Here is a 21,168-nt window from a genome sequence, read left to right on the forward strand (position 1 = left end):
TAGGTTTGACTACTGCTCATTGGGGTTCCCATCTCTCTATCTCTGTTTCATAGAAACTATTCCTTCCTATCGTCTTTTTCTGGGTTTTTTCCATTTCAAAGATCTATCAGTTTCACTTCTTCCCTTTCACCCTTTCTGTTCGTCCTCTTCTTCACTTCCGATTGCATGACTCAATCATTTCCAGGTTCGTATTCTGCCTTGAGTTCTTGATTTATGGTCTGTTTGGTAGGGTTTTAATTATCGCTGTTTCCTTCTGGTTTGATTTTCTTAATCACTGTTCTTAGTAATCTGAGCTTTGTTCCTTGAATTCTTGTTCGAGCTTATGAATTGTTTATCGATTTGCTTATAGATTGTGGTTTATACTGTGTACTTGAAAGTGAAATAGGAGAGGGGAGACAATTTTCTGGATTTTTTCTCAGATGCCCTTTTGAAAAGGGGATTGAATGATTATGTTTTGGATGGATTGGTGTTTAATTTCGTATGTTCTTGTAAGATCCTACATCGGTCGGAGAAGGGAACGAAGTATTCTTCTACTTGTAGGGGTGTGGAAACTTCTCTCTCGTAGACGTGTTTTAAAATCGCGAGGGAAAGTCTGAAGAGAAAGCCTAAATAGGATAATATGTTTGGTAGCGGTGGGCTTAGGCAGTTATAAATGATATCGGGGCTAGTCACTGGGCGGTGTGCCAGCGAGGATGCTGGGCTCCAAGGGAGGTGGATTGTGAGATCTCATATCGGTTGGAGAGGGGAACGAAGTATTCTTTATATGGGTGTGGAAACCTCTCTCTTTAGTAGACGAGTTTTAAAATCTTAAGGGGAAATTCGGGAAAGCTCCAAGAGGACAATATTGGCTAATAGTGAGCTCGGGCAGTTACAAATGATATCAGAGCTAGTCATTGGGGGGTGTGCTAGCAAGGACACTGATCCCCCAAGGGGGGTGGATTGTGAGATCCCACGTCGGTTGGAGAGGGGAACAAAACATTCCTTATAAGGGGGTGGAAACTTCTACATAGTAGACTGTTTTAAAACCTTGAAAGGAAAGTCCAAAGAGGACAATATCTGCTAGCGGTGGGCTTTAACAGTTACAAATGGTATCAGAGCCAATCACCAAGCGGTGTGCCAATAAGGACGCTGGCCCCCAAGAGGGGTGGATTGTGAGAACCGACATCGGTTGGAAAGGGGAACGAAGCATTTCTTATAAGGGTGTGGAAACCTCTCCCTAGTAAATGCATTTTATAACCGTGAGGGAAAATCCAGAAGGGAAAGTCCAAAGAGGACAATATCTGCTAGTGGTCGGCTTGAGTTATTACAATTTCCTTGATCATTTCATTCAAGAAGCGCTCGATGTGTACGTGTTTGTTTGTTATAGGCTTTGAAATATTTGGTGTATTAATTCCTTGTGCAGATTAATCCAAGAAGCCTACCAATTGTATATAGGCTTTGAAAAAAGATGCCCTGTTTCGCTGTTTGGAAGACCAAAAAGAAAAAGGTCGATCAGCCTGCGTATGTTAAACCCCTTAATCCTAAGGAGGAGCACTTGCCTACTATGCTCCCTGAGCCCCAGCTTGAAACAAGATCCTTGCAGTCCGCACCACCAAGCTTCAGAACTAGAGTCAAGCCTGTTCAATCAGCTAATAAAATATCCAGCAATAGAGCCAGGGCATTGTCTGCTCCCTCGTCACTCGACGATGCCCAACAGGACGCTCTTGCAGCGATGGATTACGATGCACACGAGGAGTCGAAGCTTAATGCTGGATTGAATAAGGAGCAAAAATCCTCAGGTCCACAACCGCTGCCCCTTCCTTCACCTCAGGCTACTGCTTCTTTGAAAATTTCAGGAAGCTTTAAATCGGTCACGTCCAGTGGGCCGTTATATTCGTCGGGACCCTTGCCATTGCCTCCTACGGGTTCACTTCGGAACTTTTCGTTCGAAGAAGTATCGGCTGCTTGCCATAATTTTTCTTCTGATCGTTGCGTGTCCGAAGGTCTCTCGTCGTTTATATATAAGGCTTCTTTTGGAGATGATTCTTCTAGCTTAAGGAAGTTTGAGGCTAATGTTACTCGTCTTTATTCATCAAATCAGGTACTACAGCTACTTTATTTGGATGAACTGGATATTATCTGTTAGGTTGCACTTCACATTAGGTGGTTTATAAATTATTTGCCTAAAAGATAGTTCAAAGTGGTTGTGAGGTTATCATTTTTTCTGGAAATTTGTTCTTTTTCTGGTTGATTTCTATTTTGTTTGCTCTACTCTACTCGGTACTCTAGATATAATATAACTGCCCAAGCTCACCACTAGCAGATATTGTCTTCTTTGGGCTTTCCCCTTTGGGCTTCTCCTTGAGTTTTTTAAAACGCGTATGCTAGGGAGAGGTTTCCACATCCTTATAAAGAATGTTCCGTTCTCCTCTCCAACCGATGTGGGATCTCACAATCCACCCTCTTCGGGGTCCAGCATCCTCGCCGATTGTGGGCCCCGATAGTGGGTGGATTGTGAGATCCCACATCGATTGGAGAGGGGAATGAGTGTCGGCAAGGACGCTGGACCCTGAAGGGGAGTGGATTGTGAGATCCCACATTGGTTGGAGAGGGGAACAAAACATTCTTTATAAGGGTGTGAAAACCTCTCCCTAACAGACGCGTTTTAAAAATTTTGAGGGGAAGCCCGTGAAGGACAATATCTGACCTCCGCAAGCATTTGAAACTGGTTTCCAGTTGAAGCCTGAACTAACTATGAGGTGATGACTATGCTTAACCAGGGATTGAGGGAATTTGTGAATGAAGTGAACACACTGGCCTCTTTACAACATCCTAACCTTTGTAAACTACTCGGCTTCCATGCACGCGACGGCTCTGAACAGAGGCTGTTGGTGTATGAAAGGCTGTTTCATGGAAGCTTGGATAGGCTTCTATACTCGAGATCTGACGGACCCCTCATCGACTGGAATTCGAGAATGAAAATTGCATTATGTGCTGCCCAAGGTCTGACTTTCTTGCACGAAGAAGGTCCTTTCCAGGTAACAGAAGTTGCGGTCGTATTAATACACTTGACATGAGATTTGGTTCACTTGGCCAATGTCTTAGGATGGGATTTTGTATCTGCAGGCAATGTACAATGAGTTTTCGACTGCCAACATACAGATCGACAAGGACTTCAGTGCAAAACTTTCTGGATATGGATGCGTCGGACATATTCCCAAGTCGGAGATATCGAACAACTCGGTGGTTAGTAAACTGATTGCCTGCCTCCTTGCTTTCTTCTAATCGAACAACGAGCATGATTGACTCGGGTGATATATGCAGGTGGGTGCAAGTTTATCAGTGGAAACCTTGGAGAGAGGGTTGCTTACTCCTAAGAGCAATGTTTGGAGTTTTGGAATTGTTCTTCTGGAACTACTTACTGGCAGGAGGAATCTCGATAACCGTCATCCGAAGGAAGAGCGAAACTTAGTTAAATGGAGCGGGCCTTTCCTCAACGATGATTGTCGACTGTCTCTGATCATGGATCCTCAGCTAAAAGGGCGCTTCCCGTCTAAAGCGTCTAGGATTGTGGCTGACATTGCTCAAAGATGTCTTCAGAAAGATCCATCTGAGAGACCGACGATGAGAACGATTGTTGAACGCCTTAGCAGCATACAAGACGTGAAGTACTCGTGTCGGTTTCCTTTGCAAGAACCTGCAGCATTTGCTGGAAAACAGATTTCAAGGTCTCCAAGCCTTAATGGTATCATCACCCCAGCGCCTCGATTAAGTTTCTCCCCTTCGCCACCTTCGGGTGCTCGGCTGTCTGTATCTCCGTCTAGAAGAACCTTGCCGTTAACTCTTCCCCCGCGTGCCTGTTCCTCACATTCACTTGAGGAGCTTGATAGACAGGGAAACCGAAAATCATCGTCATCGACCTTTCGGCGAACTGGGGTTGAAGGATTTTGATTGTGTATGTAAATTGTTTTCTTTTATTTTCCTTATATATATATAGATACACACTTATTTTTCAACTTTTTTGATCATTCAAAAGAATACATAAGAGATAAATGCAACCCGTGGTGTTGTTGTAAAAGGAAAGGTTTTGGTTTTGTAGATATAATTGAGTTATGGTTGGGATTGGGGTCAGCATCTTCTGATGCAAACTCCCATTTTACACATTTGTTTTGCTTCTTTCCCATCTCCTTCTTATCTCTTATCTCTCTCTTATGATCCATGACAGTAGGTGTGCTTGAGGTCCGACTCAGAGTAAGGTTAGACCCTCTCGATAGTAAATGTGTTTTAAAATCGTGAGGTTGATAACGATACATAACGGGACGGTTGACGACGATATATAACGGACTAAAGTGGATAATATTTACTAGCGATGGACGTAAAAAATTGTAAGACTGACGACGATATATAATGAGACGGTTGATGGTAATATATACAAAAAGTGGACATATTTACTAGCAATAGACATGAAAATCGTGAGGCCAAGACAATACATAACAGAACGGTTGACGATGATATATAGTAAAAAGTGGACAATATTTACTAACGATGGACATGAAAACATATGGACATGAGAAGGACTGATATATAACAAACAAAAAGTGGACTATACTGACATTGTCTCTTAATTGTGCGCAACTCAGTCTCGTTTGCTGCACTCCGCCGCTCATCCGCCGCGCATGCCTACACCTCACATGGGGACTGGCTACCCACTACACTTCTGTAGTCAGAGATGAAAATTGAACCGTACAGTCACGGAAGAATGATCCAGATCTACTACACCTCTACTAAAGCTGTCCGAACAGGATTTTGTGTCAATTGTTACGAGGACCTCCCTGTATTGGAGACCATGACCAATTTTATATTTGACAACGGGGAAAAACTCTGAAAGACCCTATCAACCACAAGAAAGTTATATACATTTTGCCAGAAGAAAAAGGAACTTAAAAACTTTTTTGCTATTTACATTAAAATTAAATATCCTATACTTAACATATTAGTATTTAATAATCATGAACAAGAGCCACGATTGAATTTCAACTTTGATCTTTTTCACAGATTTCTTCTCCCTCACTTTCCTGGTCTTGGGCAGAAGAAGCAAAACACCCATCATCGTCGTTCATTGCGCCTTCGACCTCATTTGCGCCTTGTGCTGGTGCATGTGATGATGCTAAACTTACCTGTGGCTCCGGTAACAAACTTGTAAGACCGTTCTGCTTCAAGTACGTCTCCAATGGCAGGCTTGCTATTTGAACGAGACTCATCATGCTCACTCGATTTGACACCCCTTGTACTTCGTTTTCCTGGTCAGGATGGCAATTCAAATCTAATTGGTCCTTACCAGTTTCGACCAAATTACTTTGGCTTCTGGATTCATTTGTCAGTTGGGCTTCATTTTCAGAAGGACCGAGGTTGAGGGATACATGTCTAGAGGTGTTGTCCAGCTCAATTTCATCTCTAGAGCCCCACTTAAGCTGATTCTTCTGTGCAATTTCAGCTTCACGCTCAGACTGCCGCTTCTTCTTGCGCATCATTAGAGTTTTAAACCTACGTTTAACTGTCATACAAACATTGCATGTGCATGTAGGTTTGTGCTTTCCCTTTCCACTGGGTGGTTGGATGCACACAATGCATGAGCACCCAGGACGGTGCCTCGGATGCCTTGTTGTAGTTGCAACTGATGCAGTACCTGGATCACTGACATTATCTCCTAAAGTTGCAGCATTTGCCAGAGCATCCAGACCAGAGGATTCATGATCCTGGATTGGTCTATTGAAAGCCAAAGTTCTCTGTCTCTTGAATTCTGGAAATTGGGCATTTAGAACGAAGTGTTTATGAAAACATAATCTACGGAAAGCATGAAGTAAATGCAAGGAACGCACGGGATAACAACACGAAAAATCTTGAGTAGACACTAATATAAACACTTGTTCTGTGTCTTGGCACGTCAAAATAAGCAATTAATTGACCATGCATTCTCTCTGATGTTTAAATTCACATGTAAACTTATGCAGTTGAAGTGACGATTATAACCCAATAATCCTAGTGCTACAAGTTCTAATAAATGTGGAAATTATAAAACCGCATGCAAATCACAAATATAAACTGCTATTGAAAACTGTGTTGTATACTACTATAATGTCATTCTTTCGTATGTATGGATGCATGCTCATCTGCACAAAGACAGAGGAGAGGAAACGAACAGTAATCGTTGGAGAAATATAATGGTACACAGCCATACCCTTATTTAATCTGAGAATATGTTCCAGTTCCCTTGTTGTCAGTTCTTCAGGTGTAGAACATGAACTCCTGAGAACATGATTTCAGAAGTATAAAATAAAGTACAAGCTCTCTCACTATGAACAGTTTCTCCTTGAGTAGACAAGTAAAAAAGGCAAGGAAAACAAGTACTTACATGCTTTGATCCCAAATATTTTCCACGCATGTCCACTTGGAGGGCAGAAGTACATCAACTGGCAATTTTCGCCATTTAGAGCAATCATCACACTGTGCCCATTGCTCTTGCCCCCTGGTAGAAGACATATCAGTTGAAACGATTATCTTTTCGGTACTTGCAAATAGGGGGTTTTAAGTACTTGAAATGCTATGAGAGGAAGTATTCCGGAATAAAGGATTATATTTTGGGTACTCAGTGCTGTGTGCATGATGGTTGTATTGTGAACATATGTGGTGCAAATGGTGTCCGTAACAGTCAAATTAAAAAGTAACAGCTAGATCAAATGGCAATTATGAAACTTGTAAAGCTTGAACTCTAAACATTATTAAACATAGAAAACAATTACCGATTTGAGCGGACCAAAAAAATGCTCCTCTTTCCAAAAACTGGAGGTTCCTGTTTGAAAGTACACAAAATTTATACATGCTTGTCAGATCAGTGCCGTGCAACAATTACTTCAACATGAGTGCTCTCCTTGATACAGGTATTTGCTTAGATTTGATATTAACTCAAGATAAATAAACTGGAGAAACAGGGACAAAGCAGTATGAATAGGGACTTGGACAATGAAACAAGGTTGGGGAAAACCTTTTGCCCTTGATGAACACCAAGAATAAAAACCTCTATAAAAGTAGGAATTAAAACCACATATATCACATACTTCATATTCTTCAAACTCATGATCTTCAATCACGAACTTGCTCGGTTTGACAGTTGGTGGTGGACGAAGCAAATCCTGCACCTCTTCCCATTTGAGTTTCAACTCCAGCGCATCCTGACAATCAACGAGCAGCCTTTTACTTTTAGACCCTATATTTCGAGTTCTTTTCCTCTCTGGTGCAAGCATTGAAGACAGGAGCAAGCCCTCTCTTGATTTATCATCATGCTTCTCAGCTTTTTGCCAGCTCATATCAGCACCAGGTTGATTGAAGTACCCAGGCAATAAATTGAGATGGGGATCCATATTGCCCTTCAAGGACTGTAGAAGGCTGGAATGGCCACTCAACATGGGAAGATTTTCAAAAACACTTGAAAAGAATTCACTCGAATGGCCACCAGCAGTAGAGAGAGCATTTGGATGACTATCCTGTTCAATCAAATAAATAATTCAATCTCAACTTCACACTTTTTAGTGTCTAACATTCAAAAACTTGCAGTAGCCAGCTACCTGCATTATAGAAGAGCTTGATGCTTTGCGAAATCCCATAATAAGTTTGCCTTCAGGATCCATGCGGCTAAAAGTCACTGTGCCAAAAATGAAAAGAAACATCATTCAATTTTAAATAGTACTTCCAGAAAAAAAAAAAAAAAAAGCAAAAAATAAAATAAGATAGTTCAGCCAAGAAAAATCTGCAAACGTTGATGGAAGAGGAAAACTGATTTAAATATCAGCTGGCACAAACCACTGCATATTCTCTGGCTTTATTATTAGAAGGATAAACAATGGAAACAAAAAATCACTAGCTTAATCGTTAATATTTTAAAATTGTTGCTTTCAAATAATCCAGCCATGAATACTTACCTGTATCTCCAGCTTGCAGCTGCATGGACTGTATGCAGGGAGTTACACCTTCCAAAACATACATTCTACTGTTATTATTGGGCCAAAACCTGAACTGAAACACCCACTCTTTTCCTTTGATATCTTGAATTCTTATAGGAAGGCCTTCTGGCTGAGAGATTGGAGGAAAATATGCCTGCAAAGTTGTCCAGAGATCACCAAACAGTTTACAGTATCCACTACAGTAAACATAAAACATAGTCGCAAAACTAGACAAATCATGGTGCAAATCTTACTTCAGCACAGGCTTTTGGGACAACTAATCGGCCTATCCGACCAGCATCACTGGCACTGAGCATCTTTTCAAACAATGGCACAACAGTGGAATTTGAACTTAAGATCAGACAGTTAAGGAGTAGCATTTTAATTTTTATAAACCAGGAAAATGATAATTGCTCAAGACATGGAAATATACTGGCAGAAAGTAATAGAACAATTAAAATGAAGGGATGGATACGCTCCAGATATCTGTTGCAGTTCTTGGTCAGTAATCCTGGGCCAATAACGAGGAAGCAATTGATTCCGCCCCCTCCCTTCAGCAGGTGGCCTTGCTACGCGTACTTGTGAAACCATGCTAGCATTTGGCTCTAAGCCTACATTAAATAATGCACGTGCGGGCTTCGGAATAAGATGACGAGATCTAGAACCTAGAAGCAAAGGAGAGGATGACTTGCTATCCTCTTTTTCATCACTAGAAACAGCGGGAAGAGGATTTGAGTTACCACATCCGAAAGCAAGAGAATCATAAGTAAACTTTGTTCCATTGTCTGCTTTGCAGATTTCCTGTTTGGCAGTTTCATTCAACCCGTTTGTCATCACCTGATTGAATTCCAAGGAAGATACATACCCAACATTTTTCACCAGAGAAATATTTTCTTCATGTTTCATTTGAACTAAGGATCCAGTTTTGTCATTACTTTGCAATAGGAGTGATTCCCTAAGTTCATTTCCCTCTGCCTTGTTTCCCTGCTGGACGAGCCTTATTCTATCACTGTTATCATCTTCCACTAAAAGTGTTTGTAAAGCACCAGAATTCTGAACTTGTGGTGTGCCAAGCCCATTCAGCTTTTCACTAGTACCGGTCTGTAATAATATATCCCATAAGCAGAATAATGAATTAGATATCATTTGGTAGGAGAGAATAATTGTTGGAGGGATAAGAGAATCTTATAATCTTTGTGCATCATTACAGAATCCAAAAGCTCAAATAGAAAGTTCATTTAAATAAAACAAAAGGATTCTTGTTTATTTATAAATATCAATTGCTTTATCATAGAAGATGGAACAGAAAAAAGTACAACTGTAGCAAGGAGGAATACCTTCAACTTAAATACTTAAGATGCTAAATACAACATGTAAACCAGTTTAAGTGAAGGATCATGATAAGAGCAAGAAAGAATATAACTTAAAAGTAAAAAAGTTAGGCATTTGTGGGCTATAGTCAATAACTAGTAAGTTGCAACATAAACCAGTGAGTTATACAGGTGTACGTTCTTACAATATGAAGCTCTAAATCTTTAGCGCAGCTTATACAGTTCACCCCCCCACTGTCATGAAGCTCCATCAGGAACTTGGAAGCAATGCATCCGCAATGAAGATTCTGCAATGAAACACCATTTGATAAAAATCTAGGCATATAAGGAAGAGAAAGCATTGAAAAGAAAAGAGATTGACTATTGCAAATCGGATTACCTTGCCACATGAGGTACACTCCCTCCAACCAGAGTCTTTTAAATGGAACACATCGCAGAAAATTGACTGCTCGTAAGCAGACCTATTAACAGTTCATTAATTGTGACATGTTTAGGATCTCAAATTCAATAAATAAATAAATAAATATATATATATATATATATAGAACTTTTGACACAAATAAGATGATAAAACTATGCACTCAAATTTCTCAATTCTAGATAGCATAATGCTAGAACAAAAATGAAATGCACCTGAAGGAAAAAAATTTAAAAATATATTGAAGTTAATAATACAGCGAGAAACTATTAGCTGGTAAAGCACAATTCAAGGCTAATTTATGCCTCTTGAGCAGCCACTCTAGCTTCTATACTAGGACGGCTAAATTAAAAATCTTACGGCCAGCTGCAAGCCAAATGAAATTCGAAAACTTGTATCCTATTTACCTCAGGCGTAAAACAAGAAAGGGAGAGAGAGTATATATGTAGTTAAAATAAAGTCGAGCCAAAGCGCAGAAACCTCAACAGAGCTTCCGCTACTTTCTACAAAATTTAAATAGATTTTGTGCCCGTAAAATTACCCGCACTTATCGCAGAGAGTAGCAAAATCGCCAGATCGCAGAGCCCAACCTTTCCTCCATTCGGTTGAAGAGGATGCTCCGCATGACACATTCATGCAAGTCCTCGAAGCCATTCCTCAATCTCAATTCTGAAAATTTCACAAGACCAAAATTCATGACGCGGAAACGAGAGCCCTAATTAAATTAGATAAACTCCAGCAGCCGAGCAATCCATAGTCAAAATTAGTCGACCAAACAGGACACCATACAAACAACCATATGAGAAACAGAGCTAAGATAATAGCTAGTTCTCTCTCTCAAACAGCAACTAAAATTGCTAAAGTCGCGAATACCATAAAAAAACATAGGTGCCCATGGGATATAAACATTCAGAGGAAATAGAGCAGGACTGAAGCTTTGAAGATTGAGGAAAAAGGAGATAATCCTGAAGAGAGTAAGATTTCAGGTACCTTTGAGCTGGATCTCTGATCGGAATCGGAAAGTTGAACGGAGAAGACGAGTGCTCCCAAAGCAACCGAGGAATAAAGTAGAGATTGAGAGAGAGGATGAAGAGGAGAAGTTGGGAAGCACAAAATGCATGCACTGATGCACGATGATGCTTCAAGACACAGCCATCCCCACTTACCCTTCCTTCTATTTAATTATTATTTTTCATTTTAATTTTAATACACTTTTAACAAAAATAAATAAATAAATTAATTAATTAACATGAAATATAAGAGGGTCTATGTTTTTTTTTTCATTTTAATCTCACTATTTCCAATAGATTTTAAATTGGTTTGTTAATAACTTAATTTTATTAAAATAAATTAAATAATAATTGTTTTTTATTTATATAAAAAAATTGAATAATACTGGAAAATCTATCAATTACATTCACTAAACGACAATTATAACTCTTCACCTAAGAGAGTAACAGTTTCAACGTCTGTACAGGTATCTTTCTCAGACAACTTAGGCTCAGGCAGATATAGATCAATTTTAAGATTTATTAAAAATATAGCGGCTTAATTTTAAAATTTTAAAAATATTAAAATGAATTAAAATTATATTTTTATTTAATTATTTATTATTTGAAATTAAGCTAGTTTATTAAAATTAAAATTACTAAAGGAAGCATTTGCGTGATCATTGATAGGTCAGCGTGATTAGAGTGAAATGACGGAAATTAGCTCAGCAGCGAGTAGGAGACACGCTCGACAAGGGCGAGTGGGTTAGGTTAAAGCGGATTATCTAAATGACAATACTGCGCCAAAAAGACAGTTCCGTATAATGCGCCATACCATTTTTAATCCAATCGCATATTTCGCATGCACTACGGTTTCAGAGGGTGAAATGACGGAAATGCCCTCCTCTTTTGCACTTTACTACGCTTGTGCCTGCCACATAACGGAACCCCAAAATGGTCCAGATTGCCGGTGGGAGTCGGAGGCCATGAGGGCCGTTGATTTGATTGGATGTGACGTAGGCTGATTGGGTTGATGGATCCAGCGGCGGAGATGGGAGGACACCAACCGCGCTGAAAGAGAGAGGCCAACTAGCGAACAATCGCGTCCGGAGGCTGACAACCGGCAGGGCCGGTGCGGCGCACGCCTCTCAGTTCCCGCTCGGTAGTGGCTAAGGGAAAAAGGAATAAGCAAAACATTTGATTTTTTTAATTTTAAAAATTAAATTAATAAACAAAAATTATATTAAGGATTTAAATATTTTTGAAAAAAATAATCAAACCGGACCCGAATTACGAAAAATCTATAGATTATTGGTTTATAATGATAATTAATTAAGGGAAAGGAAGAGGTGATGAACAGCAATTATTGCACAGAACTTGGTGATGGCCACGACACGGTTGCGAATTAATATTTGTACAAAACTAATGATTAAACAAATCAATATCATATCTTGTTTTTCTTTTTCTTTTTTTATTTAGCTTGTATTTATTTATTTGATCCGGTCGAATTTATATATATATATATATATATATTTAGGTTAAATTAATAAAAATAAGATACAATTTTACATTATACCTTAAAAAAATATATATTCATCAACCTTAATAATATTAATTAAAAAAAAATATCTTTGTACTAAAAAAAATTAAAATTACTTTACAATTAAGACAGTTAATACTTGGTTCAAAAAACACTATTTTAACTTTCAAAATTGTTTAAAAATATCTTTGCTTAGTATATTTAAACTTAAATTTTTTTAAAAAAAATATCTTTAAATTTTTTTTAAAAATTAAAAAAATACATTTGTTGTTATCACCAGATTTAAAGTGTACTCATCAATTTTCAAGAGTAATATTAAAATATTTGTAGATAGATATTGATTGATGACTTTTGTCGATATATTAACGGTAATATATATATATATTTTTAATGTAAAGGATTTTAATGCTACTCTTAAAATTTATGAGTATTTTTTAAACATAGTGCTAATGAAAAATTATTTTTTAATATTTAAATTTTTTCGAAGAATATTAATAAAACATTTTAAGTTGAATGGTATTTTTGAAACATTATTAAAAGTCGAGTATTTTAAAAAAAAACTATTAAATGACTGTAATTTTTTTTATTCACCAGTTTACAAGTATTTACGAGATAAAATATAAATTTTATAGATATTTTTTTATTAATTTAATCTTTTTTTTTATTAAAAATCTAAGGTTACTTAGTTATTTTAAGCGTGGTACATAATAAAAATAATTATATAAAATTAAGTATACGTATATATAATTATATTGTAAATAAAAATATATTTTAAATTTAAATAACTAATTTTATGAACTTATAAACTAATTCAATTAATAAAATTTTAAATAAGTTAATAACTCGACTGAAAAATTGTATATATTTTTTTTGGTCTATTTAATTTTTTTTAACAATCCTAATAATAAAAAAAAAAAAATTAAGACCAATTAAAGAATGGCGGTAAAAGGTGAAATCCTGCCCTCCCAGGCCTTATCCCCGAACGACGCCTCACTCTTTTCCTGTCATTCTGCGCAAGACTCGAGGGGGAACGCTCAGAGAAACCACTTACACTTGCCGAGACGCTCCCAGACATGGCCGACGCTCTCCTCTGTAATGCCTCGTTCTCTTCTGCTTTTCTCGCCCGCCGCTCATCGTCAACGGCTTCGCTTTCGCTCTCTTCGAAGCCGTCTGTTCTCCGAACCCGGCGGTTTTCTTCCTCGGCTAATTCGCGTACCAGATTTTTGAGTAAACCCTTCGATTATGGCATTGCTCCGTGTCATTTCTGAATGTTCGATTGAATTTCATTCCTCGGGTATAGCATTGTAATTTTTGTTGCACTTTCAGGGATTTATGCGTTAACTAGCAACGACATCAAGGTTGGCACCAATATTGAAGTGGATGGAGCTCCTTGGCGGGTTTTAGGTTGTTTCTCTACCCCTTGTCTAATTTCCCCTTCCCCAACCATTATTTCTTGCTGTTCGATTTATCTAACCGGAGTGAGCTGTTCTTGAATTGTTGTTTTTTTGGATAGAGTTCCTTCATGTTAAACCCGGCAAAGGAGCAGCTTTTGTAAGGACCAAAATTCGCAATTATGTATCAGGAAATACGGTTGAGAGAACTTTTCGAGCAGGAAGCTCGGTGAGTAGCAGAATTATTATCTAGTCATGCATGCGAGAATTTGCAGTTCATATATATTTCAAACCTGTAATCACTGCTGAATGGTTCAATATCATCCACTTTGTTTCCCATTGATTTTTGTAGATATCATCCCTCTTGTTTAAATTGAACTCAGATATCCGTTTCAGCTCTTTATTTCATTGATATCCCCACCGTATTAAACGGGCTAGAAAGTTATGGGAGCTTTTATAGCTACTCATAATGTGAGGTTCCACTCTTAGTTAGAGCGGACAATATCTGCTAGTGTTAGGCTTGGACTGTTACAAATGCTAGTGTTAGGCTTGGACTGTTACGCTGGTCCTCTAGGGGGTAGATTGTGAGATCCCACGTTGGTTGGAGAGGGGAATGAAACATTCCTTATAAGGGTGTGGAAACCTCTCCCTAGTAGATGTGGTTTAGAACCGTGAGGCTGATGGCGATACGTAACAGGCCAAAGCGGGCAATATCTACTAGTGTTGGGCTTGGATTGTTACAAATGGTATTAAGGTCAGACACCGGGCAGTGTGCCGGCGAGGACGCTAGTTCTTAAGGGGTAGATTGTGAGATTCCACGTCGGTTGGAGAGGGGAATGAAACATTCCTTATAAGGGTGTGGAAACCTCTCCCTAGTAGACACGTTTTAAAACCGTGAGGCTGAGGGTGACACGTAACGAGCCAAATCGGACAATATCTGCCACGAGTAGGCTTGGGCTCGCAAGAAATTGGCATCTGCTAGATTTCAGATTTCAACAACTATGTAGAAAATAGGATGCTATACCCAACCACACTGGAAATGAATTATGCCCTCAAATGCTTTCTCAAGACCTTGATTTTTGGAAAAGATTTGCTACAATTGTGATGTTTCTTCTTTCATATTTTCTTCCTCGTCCGTTCTTAATCATTTGTCTTTAATTGTCTTTCCAGCTTGATGAGGCCAATGTATACAAGGAAGTCAAGCAGTTCACATACAAAGATGGTTCCCAGTTTGTTTTCATGGATCTGGTATATAAATACACGCACGCACACACGCACACGCGCGCGCGCACACACACGTATATGTAGTTATGATTTGGTCGTTATTGTCTCCTTTCTCATAATTCGCAAAGAATTTCTCTCTAGACAACTTGATATATAGGGTAGCTCTTCTCATAGTCGCGTTCTATGCGAAGCTAGTTAGTGAATAAATTTTAGTTTGGTAGTCCACAACTGCATCAAATAAGTCTAAGTGGCTCATTTTTCAGAATACGTATGAAGAAATACGCCTAAATGCGGCAGACGTTGGTGATAGGACAAAGTGGCTGAAAGAAGGAATGGACTGCATCGTATTGTTTTGGAATGGGAAGGTAATCCGATCACTTAGACAGCTTTTGACAGGCATTTTTTTACTGTGTTTCCCGAATAGAGTTCATAACGCGGTTCTTAAATGGTTCGCTCTCGAAAAATACGATAAGATTTAGCAGCTTTCGTATTTCTTGATGAATGAGTTACATGTCATGAACATTGCATTCAAGTTTCTACAAAGTGTCAGCGTGCATCAGTTATAAGAAGTGAAATATGATGATAGTAATTCTTGAGTCGTCTCATTTCTCTGTTCTCCCATCTTTTAGGTTATTGATTTTGAGGTTCCCAACACAATTCAATTGACTGTGGTTGACGTTGATCCTGGACTGAAAGGGGACACTGCACAAGGTACCACACTTTTACTTGTCTTTTAGGACCAAAAATCTTCTTTTAATGCTTTGTTAATGTTTTGCAGCGAGATAAGGTTCCTTGTATTTAAATGGGCTAAAATTTCCATAACATAATTGAGCATGATTAGATTAGTGTACAAAACCAATATCTTGATTATCAAGATCCAAGCGCCCAAAAATGATAAGAAATTAAATTAACCCGTTTAGAACAGATTACCTTGATGATCAAGATCAAGAGTAAAAAAATTCGTTTCAAAGCTCGTGATTCGAATCACTTTACAAGATAGCTTAATCAAAACTACTTGAATGACTCTAGCATGCAAATCTAAACCCAAAAAATGGAAAGGAACAAGCTGATGGCTTGCATAATATAAAACTTTCATTATAATTTTTAAAATCTTCACCTACTAAAGTAACAACATGAATGACTATTTATAGCTTTGAAAATAAACATTATAGTAACCTATGGTTAATTGAAGGATTGTAACTTTTATGGTCATCAATACCACAATGACCTATCTAAATGTAACTTATAATCTAAAAGTTAACCATGAAATGTGTGTGGCATGATTAAGACACTTTATTTTGTATCACCTAGATTTACGAAATTTATGCTGTGTACGGTTTAGAAAAGCAACTGTAACCGTCTCAATCTGTATAGTTTGTTTTTAGCCTGTGAGTTTATAACTTGTTTAAGGTACATTTCATAGCTTGTATTTATGTAATTTGAGTTCATGTAGTCCCTGAGATTATTAAGTCCTTAATTTAGAATAAACAAACCTACATTCTAATATGAGTACGATTTCCTAATCTTTAAGTTGCAGAGGTCTAATTCATAGACTAAACATTCCTTACAAGTTGGACATCATTGAGGATGCTAGCAATGCTAGCGGGAGGTGTGCCAGCGAGGATGCTGGGCCCCCAAATGGGGTAGACAGTGAGATCCCTCATCGGTTGGAGAGAGGAACGAAGCATTCCATATAAGAGTGTGGAAAAAGCCTCTCCCTAATAGACACATCTTAAATCCGTGAGGTTGACAACGAAACGTAACGTGCTAAAGCAGACAATATCTGCTAGTGGTGGGTTTGGGCTATTACATTCCATTACCCACATGATATATTGGAAACAACAATTTCCTCCCTTCTTCAAGCGACAACGTCGTTAACCTCGATTCCCTCGATCCTCAACCATATGGTTTGTGTCTGCATCATGGTCGACATAGATTTCCTGGTCTTAGTCATACGGATTGGTTCTTTTTCATCCAAGCCACAATATTTCTTCTTAATAATTACATTGGCAGCCTTCTAATTGAAGATGAAATTTGATTGGCAGGTGGTTCAAAGCCCGCAACTCTTGAAACTGGAGCCGTTGTTAATGTCCCTCTGTTTGTAAACGTAGGCGATAGTATAGTGGTAGATACAAGGACTGGCCAATACACGAGCCGGGCATGAAATTTGACACGCACTTGACACTCATCGGCGGCAGGTTTTGTCAGTACTCTTCTAAAGAGCAATTATTTTGGTCTCTGTTGTAGATTCCTCTCCCATCTACTCTTTTCACTGTTAAGATTTGGATTCCTTAGTTAGTGCTGAAGTATCTCCAAGTATATACCAAATTATCATTCGTTATCGAACAGCATCATATATTGTCTGCATAATGTTATATATGTAGTTAATTAATTACTAATTTAACAAAACTAATTACTTAATTTAAAATAATAATTCATTTCTAAAAATAAGGATATAATTATTTACCATTAAAAGTTATATAGTTTTATTAAAATCAGATCTTTGAGAATAATTGTTAATTATTAAGATTCTTAATATTACATAAATTAAATTATGGAAACTAAAAGTAAATATTATTTATTTACACGAATTTTGATGGCATTTTCAATATCAGTAGTAAAGGATAAGGCCCAAGTTTAGGGCCCATGGATCTGTCAATGTCTTTATTGGGCCTTGCCTTTTCATAGGCCCAATAGACTAAGAATAAAATGCCCGCTAATTACCGCAAATTCTGAAGGAAGCATCGATAAAATTCTTTCCCCGCCACGGTTCTTCTCATCAATCTGTGTCAACAACCATCAACTTGGAAATCCTGAATATAAGGAAATCCCAGAATTTGGAGCTTTTGAGAAATTTCCCCTCAAAATCATCTTACAGTTTCTTGCAATTCTGTGTACGCTGCTTAAATCTGGGCTGTGTTTCTAAGCTGGAGAGAATATGTGGTGTATTTGATTGTGTTCAATTCTCGGAGAATGAAATTAGCAAGAGTGATTTCTGTCATTTCCAATCTTCAAGGCTAGAGAATTATCCTGATTTGGTTTGGATTCGATGGCTATGCGTGGAGATTGTTTTCTGGCATTGTTTTTCTGTTATGCAGTTGTTTCGGAGGTAACCAATGCGTCGCTTTGGGATTCAAGAAAGTTGTTAGACCCGGCTTCAAAAGATAACTCCACCGGAACGTCACCTGTAATCATCTACTTTCTTTAAGAAGAGAAAAAGAATTGAAGAAAGATTCCTATATCTCTGTACTATTTTATGAACTTTTCATTTTCGCCTTTTAGGTTTTGCCTCTCATCAGTCCGAATTCTTCTACGAATCACTCGGATTCTGCACCCGTTGATGGAAAGAAGCAACGTGAACCACCCCCGCCTGCACCCAACAACTCATCGTCTAATCTGGATTCGAAAGGACTCAATAATTCGAGTTCTGGTAGTTCGCATAATGTTAGCGAGGCTGGTAATGGTAAGCCTTTGGACACAAACAATGGAAACAGGACTGAAGGCGGTCTTCAATCAAGTAATCATGAAATTTGTGATGGTGTACCCGACAACAAGAAGTGCAGGGACCAGAAGAAGTTGGTTGCTTGCATTCAAAATAATATAATTGGTAAATACGAGCTGCTCTTTGACCTTATTCATTTCCTAAGCTTGATTTTTACCATGCTTTTCAGTTTTCTTCCGGCGTGGATTATGATTCCAATTTCTACACTGTTAGGTTTTTATACTTCTAGAATCGTGCTACCTCCAGAACTATCGCTTGTTAAATTTGTACTGGTAGTTGATTGGTGTTTATTTTTGTGCATATCTGCTTGGTCATATACTTTTTTAATATTGTCATTGGAATTTGGTATTGGTCAGTTGTGTGGCAGTAAAGTTCCATCTTCTGCGGCCTAGAAGCCAGTTGAGTATTTCTGGAAGTTGCATGTTCTCTCCAAGATATCACATTGAAACCATACCTCTATTATTCTTGTTCCTTTACACTCTTTTGAGGATTTCTAAACCTACTCCGGTTAATGATTGTTCAAACATGAGGAAGTTCTTAGATCTCTCTGTTTTTCTTGCATGATAAAGGAGCAACTTTTTATTAGTTCATATTTGTTGGCTGTACCCAATGATATAGACTATTACATCATATTTTCATCATCAGATACAACCATGTTGTCATATGGGTCTGCCTACCTGTGGTGTGTGCCTAGGAGTTGTTTGGCTATCCTATCCAACTAACAAATTAGAATCAAATTGCTGAAAAACCCTTCGGGTTTTAGACTGCCCTATTACTTGGTCAGAAAGGTGGCATCCTTTACCAACCAAGTCACGGATAAAGCTTCTAATAAATCGGTGACATTTTCTCAATGACCGTAGTGGTCTTTGAATGGATTAAGTAAAAGATAGAAGAGATGTTGGCCTCCTTGAAATCAAAAGCATAAGACCACCCAAAAGAGGAAAATATGTTCTAAAATTTTGTTGCTTGGCCGTTGGAAAACATGTTCCAAAATACTGTCGAGCAAATTTCCTAAATGTGAACTTTCACTCTTTTGGGGTAGCTATTCTTCAAATAATGGTGCATAATTGGTGGTCAGGATCTTTATGGAGGAATTAGATCTTGGAGGAAAGATTTGCAACTGAAGGGGAATTCTAGAGACCAATTTCAAGAGTCAACATTATCAAGCTGATGATGAGGATACTTACTTGGTCTTAACACTTGCCTTCAAAGAGCTGATTTCTCATGAGCTAATCATCAGAATCCCTGGAGCGTTTGTCAAGAAGGGCTCGACTCAGATAGTCAAATGTAAGACTTCCTTCAAACTCACAATGTGATAAGCTGCACTTTTCGAATGACGTCAATTCAATTGCTTCAGAAGCTCTCTTCTGCATTTTAAGAATAGACATAAAATAAGAGGTAAGGGAAGACCAACTTAGTTACTCGAGAGAGAAGCTTGGATCAAGGTGAGCCAGCCATCTTTGGAGAAAAGAGATATCTCCCATTGGATCTTCTTGAGAATTGGGCCTTAGTAGGAAGATTATTTTTAGATCATCATTAAGGGAAAACCTACGTAGTTACTTGGCCATTAATCCAAAAGAATGATTAAAAATTAGGGTTCGTTTGTGCACTAACGATCTTCACAATTTAGCTCGACATAGTTGACGTTCCAAGGTTGAATTCAATTCCAAGGCTTTGGCTGCTTCAGAAACCTTCATAACTTTCAAAAGATTTTAGAGCTTTGAATGCAAAATGGATGAGAATAGGATGGTATCATCAACGATTATGGAGGTATTACTTGCTGTTGCAGCTCTAAATTAGCTTGTTGTTTTTTCTTATTAATTTTCAGAGAATTGCATGCCCTTTTAGAGGAAGAAAGGCTAACCAAATCTAAATCAATAGACAATCTAAATTCCCTATATACTAGGTAATTTAAATAAATCATTACATAATAGGTAATGAGATGAGATAAATCTAAATAAATCTCTAGTTAACAATAAATCTAAATAATAATCCCTAGATACTAGGTAATTAAATCTTTATAAATCTAACCAGATAAATTAGGGAGGTAGACTATTTTCGTTATTTAATTTGGGATTACAAAACATCCTTTGACAGTTGCTAAAATATTCTGTGATGAGAGACAATAGAAAGGGTGTGTGGGATTTGCTTCCCTATGAGCTCACTTTCAATAAGGCAAGAGACAATGTTTTGCCTTCCCCCTTAATAATGAAATTTTGCTCAGTCATGTTATGAGGGGTAATTTTAGCCTCTCTGCTAAAACTTTGGTGATAACTTTGTATATACTTGCAAGGCTTATGGTATTAAGTCTTCGTGATTTTTTCTACCAATTTTCTTAGGAATGGGGTGCAAGTATGTTTCACTAACATTTGCATTTGTAGTTCCATACCGGAAAAAGTTCCAAGATTCGGGAATCCTTCATTATGTCAATTCGTACTCCTTGTTTGAATTTTTAGCCTCTGCAATTTCTAAATAACCGAATTAGTTGGTCCAACCAAATTAAAACTTAATTATATTTTAAAACCTGTCCCGCCCAAACTCAATATTTGACTTGAATTTTAAGCATAAAGTAAATACTTGCAATTGTGTGGAATTTTGTTGAAGAGAAGCAAAAATGCAATTGACATGTTTTATTTTTGTTATCATGACATGATAACGTAGATAAGAAGTGAAAAAATTGGACACTTGAGATCTAGGTTTTTACTATTTTCTTTGGCATCTGACCCTGTTCGTATTTGTTAATTCATTCAGTTCAGTTTTTTTTTTTTTTTTTTTTTTTTTTTTTTTTTTTTTTTTT

The 21,168-nt window shown here is 37.8% G+C and overlaps 4 protein-coding genes across 7 annotated transcripts in view; 3 read left to right on the plus strand and 1 right to left on the minus strand.

Moving 5' to 3' along the window:
- The first annotated feature begins 9 nt into the window (after window positions 1–9).
- LOC111444238 (probable serine/threonine-protein kinase PBL1) lies at window positions 10–4,077 on the plus strand. Of its 2 annotated transcripts, none has more exons than XM_023082263.1 (5): window positions 10–184; window positions 1,403–2,080; window positions 2,760–3,017; window positions 3,106–3,225; window positions 3,304–4,077. In XM_023082263.1, the coding sequence occupies exons 2-5, from the start codon at window positions 1,448–1,450 to the stop codon at window positions 3,928–3,930; spliced, it is 1,638 nt and encodes a 545-aa protein (XP_022938031.1). In that variant the 5' UTR covers window positions 10–184; window positions 1,403–1,447; the 3' UTR covers window positions 3,931–4,077. The 2 variants fall into 2 exon arrangements, with proteins under 2 accessions (XP_022938031.1, XP_022938039.1); XM_023082271.1 differs by having other exon boundaries at window positions 1,435–2,080.
- A 798-nt stretch (window positions 4,078–4,875) lies between these two features.
- On the minus strand, window positions 4,876–10,878 carry LOC111444221 (B3 domain-containing transcription repressor VAL2). Of its 3 annotated transcripts, none has more exons than XM_023082250.1 (14): window positions 10,716–10,878; window positions 10,267–10,394; window positions 9,687–9,768; window positions 9,493–9,594; window positions 8,717–9,077; window positions 8,452–8,587; window positions 8,231–8,327; window positions 7,956–8,130; window positions 7,602–7,678; window positions 7,095–7,520; window positions 6,780–6,829; window positions 6,392–6,505; window positions 6,218–6,285; window positions 4,876–5,779 (listed from the first exon to the last, which is right to left on the minus strand). In XM_023082250.1, exons 2-14 carry the CDS (start codon window positions 10,377–10,379, stop codon window positions 5,013–5,015), a joined length of 2,568 nt encoding a protein of 855 aa, XP_022938018.1. In that variant the 5' UTR covers window positions 10,380–10,394; window positions 10,716–10,878; the 3' UTR covers window positions 4,876–5,012. The 3 variants fall into 3 exon arrangements, with proteins under 3 accessions (XP_022938018.1, XP_022938009.1, XP_022938001.1); XM_023082241.1 differs by having other exon boundaries at window positions 8,452–8,641; XM_023082233.1 differs by having other exon boundaries at window positions 8,452–9,077.
- A 2,327-nt stretch (window positions 10,879–13,205) lies between these two features.
- On the plus strand, window positions 13,206–17,220 carry LOC111444251 (elongation factor P). The gene is made up of 7 exons (XM_023082277.1): window positions 13,206–13,481; window positions 13,581–13,658; window positions 13,768–13,874; window positions 14,816–14,893; window positions 15,133–15,234; window positions 15,499–15,580; window positions 16,915–17,220. Exons 1-7 carry the CDS (start codon window positions 13,328–13,330, stop codon window positions 17,031–17,033), a joined length of 720 nt encoding a protein of 239 aa, XP_022938045.1. The 5' UTR covers window positions 13,206–13,327; the 3' UTR covers window positions 17,034–17,220.
- Window positions 17,221–17,471: 251 nt separating this feature from the next.
- Window positions 17,472–21,168, plus strand: part of LOC111446930 — a 6,237-nt gene continuing 2,540 nt past the window's right edge. The window contains exons 1-2 of the mRNA XM_023085863.1: window positions 17,472–18,056; window positions 18,152–18,476. Of these exons, the coding sequence (XP_022941631.1) occupies window positions 17,919–18,056; window positions 18,152–18,476 (463 nt within the window). The 5' untranslated portion in view covers window positions 17,472–17,918. The remainder of the gene's footprint in view (window positions 18,057–18,151; window positions 18,477–21,168) is intronic.

The sequence above is a fragment of the Cucurbita moschata genome, unplaced genomic scaffold (genome assembly GCF_002738365.1).
Source record: "Cucurbita moschata cultivar Rifu unplaced genomic scaffold, Cmos_1.0 Cmo_Scf00001, whole genome shotgun sequence".
NCBI lineage: Eukaryota > Viridiplantae > Streptophyta > Magnoliopsida > Cucurbitales > Cucurbitaceae > Cucurbita > Cucurbita moschata.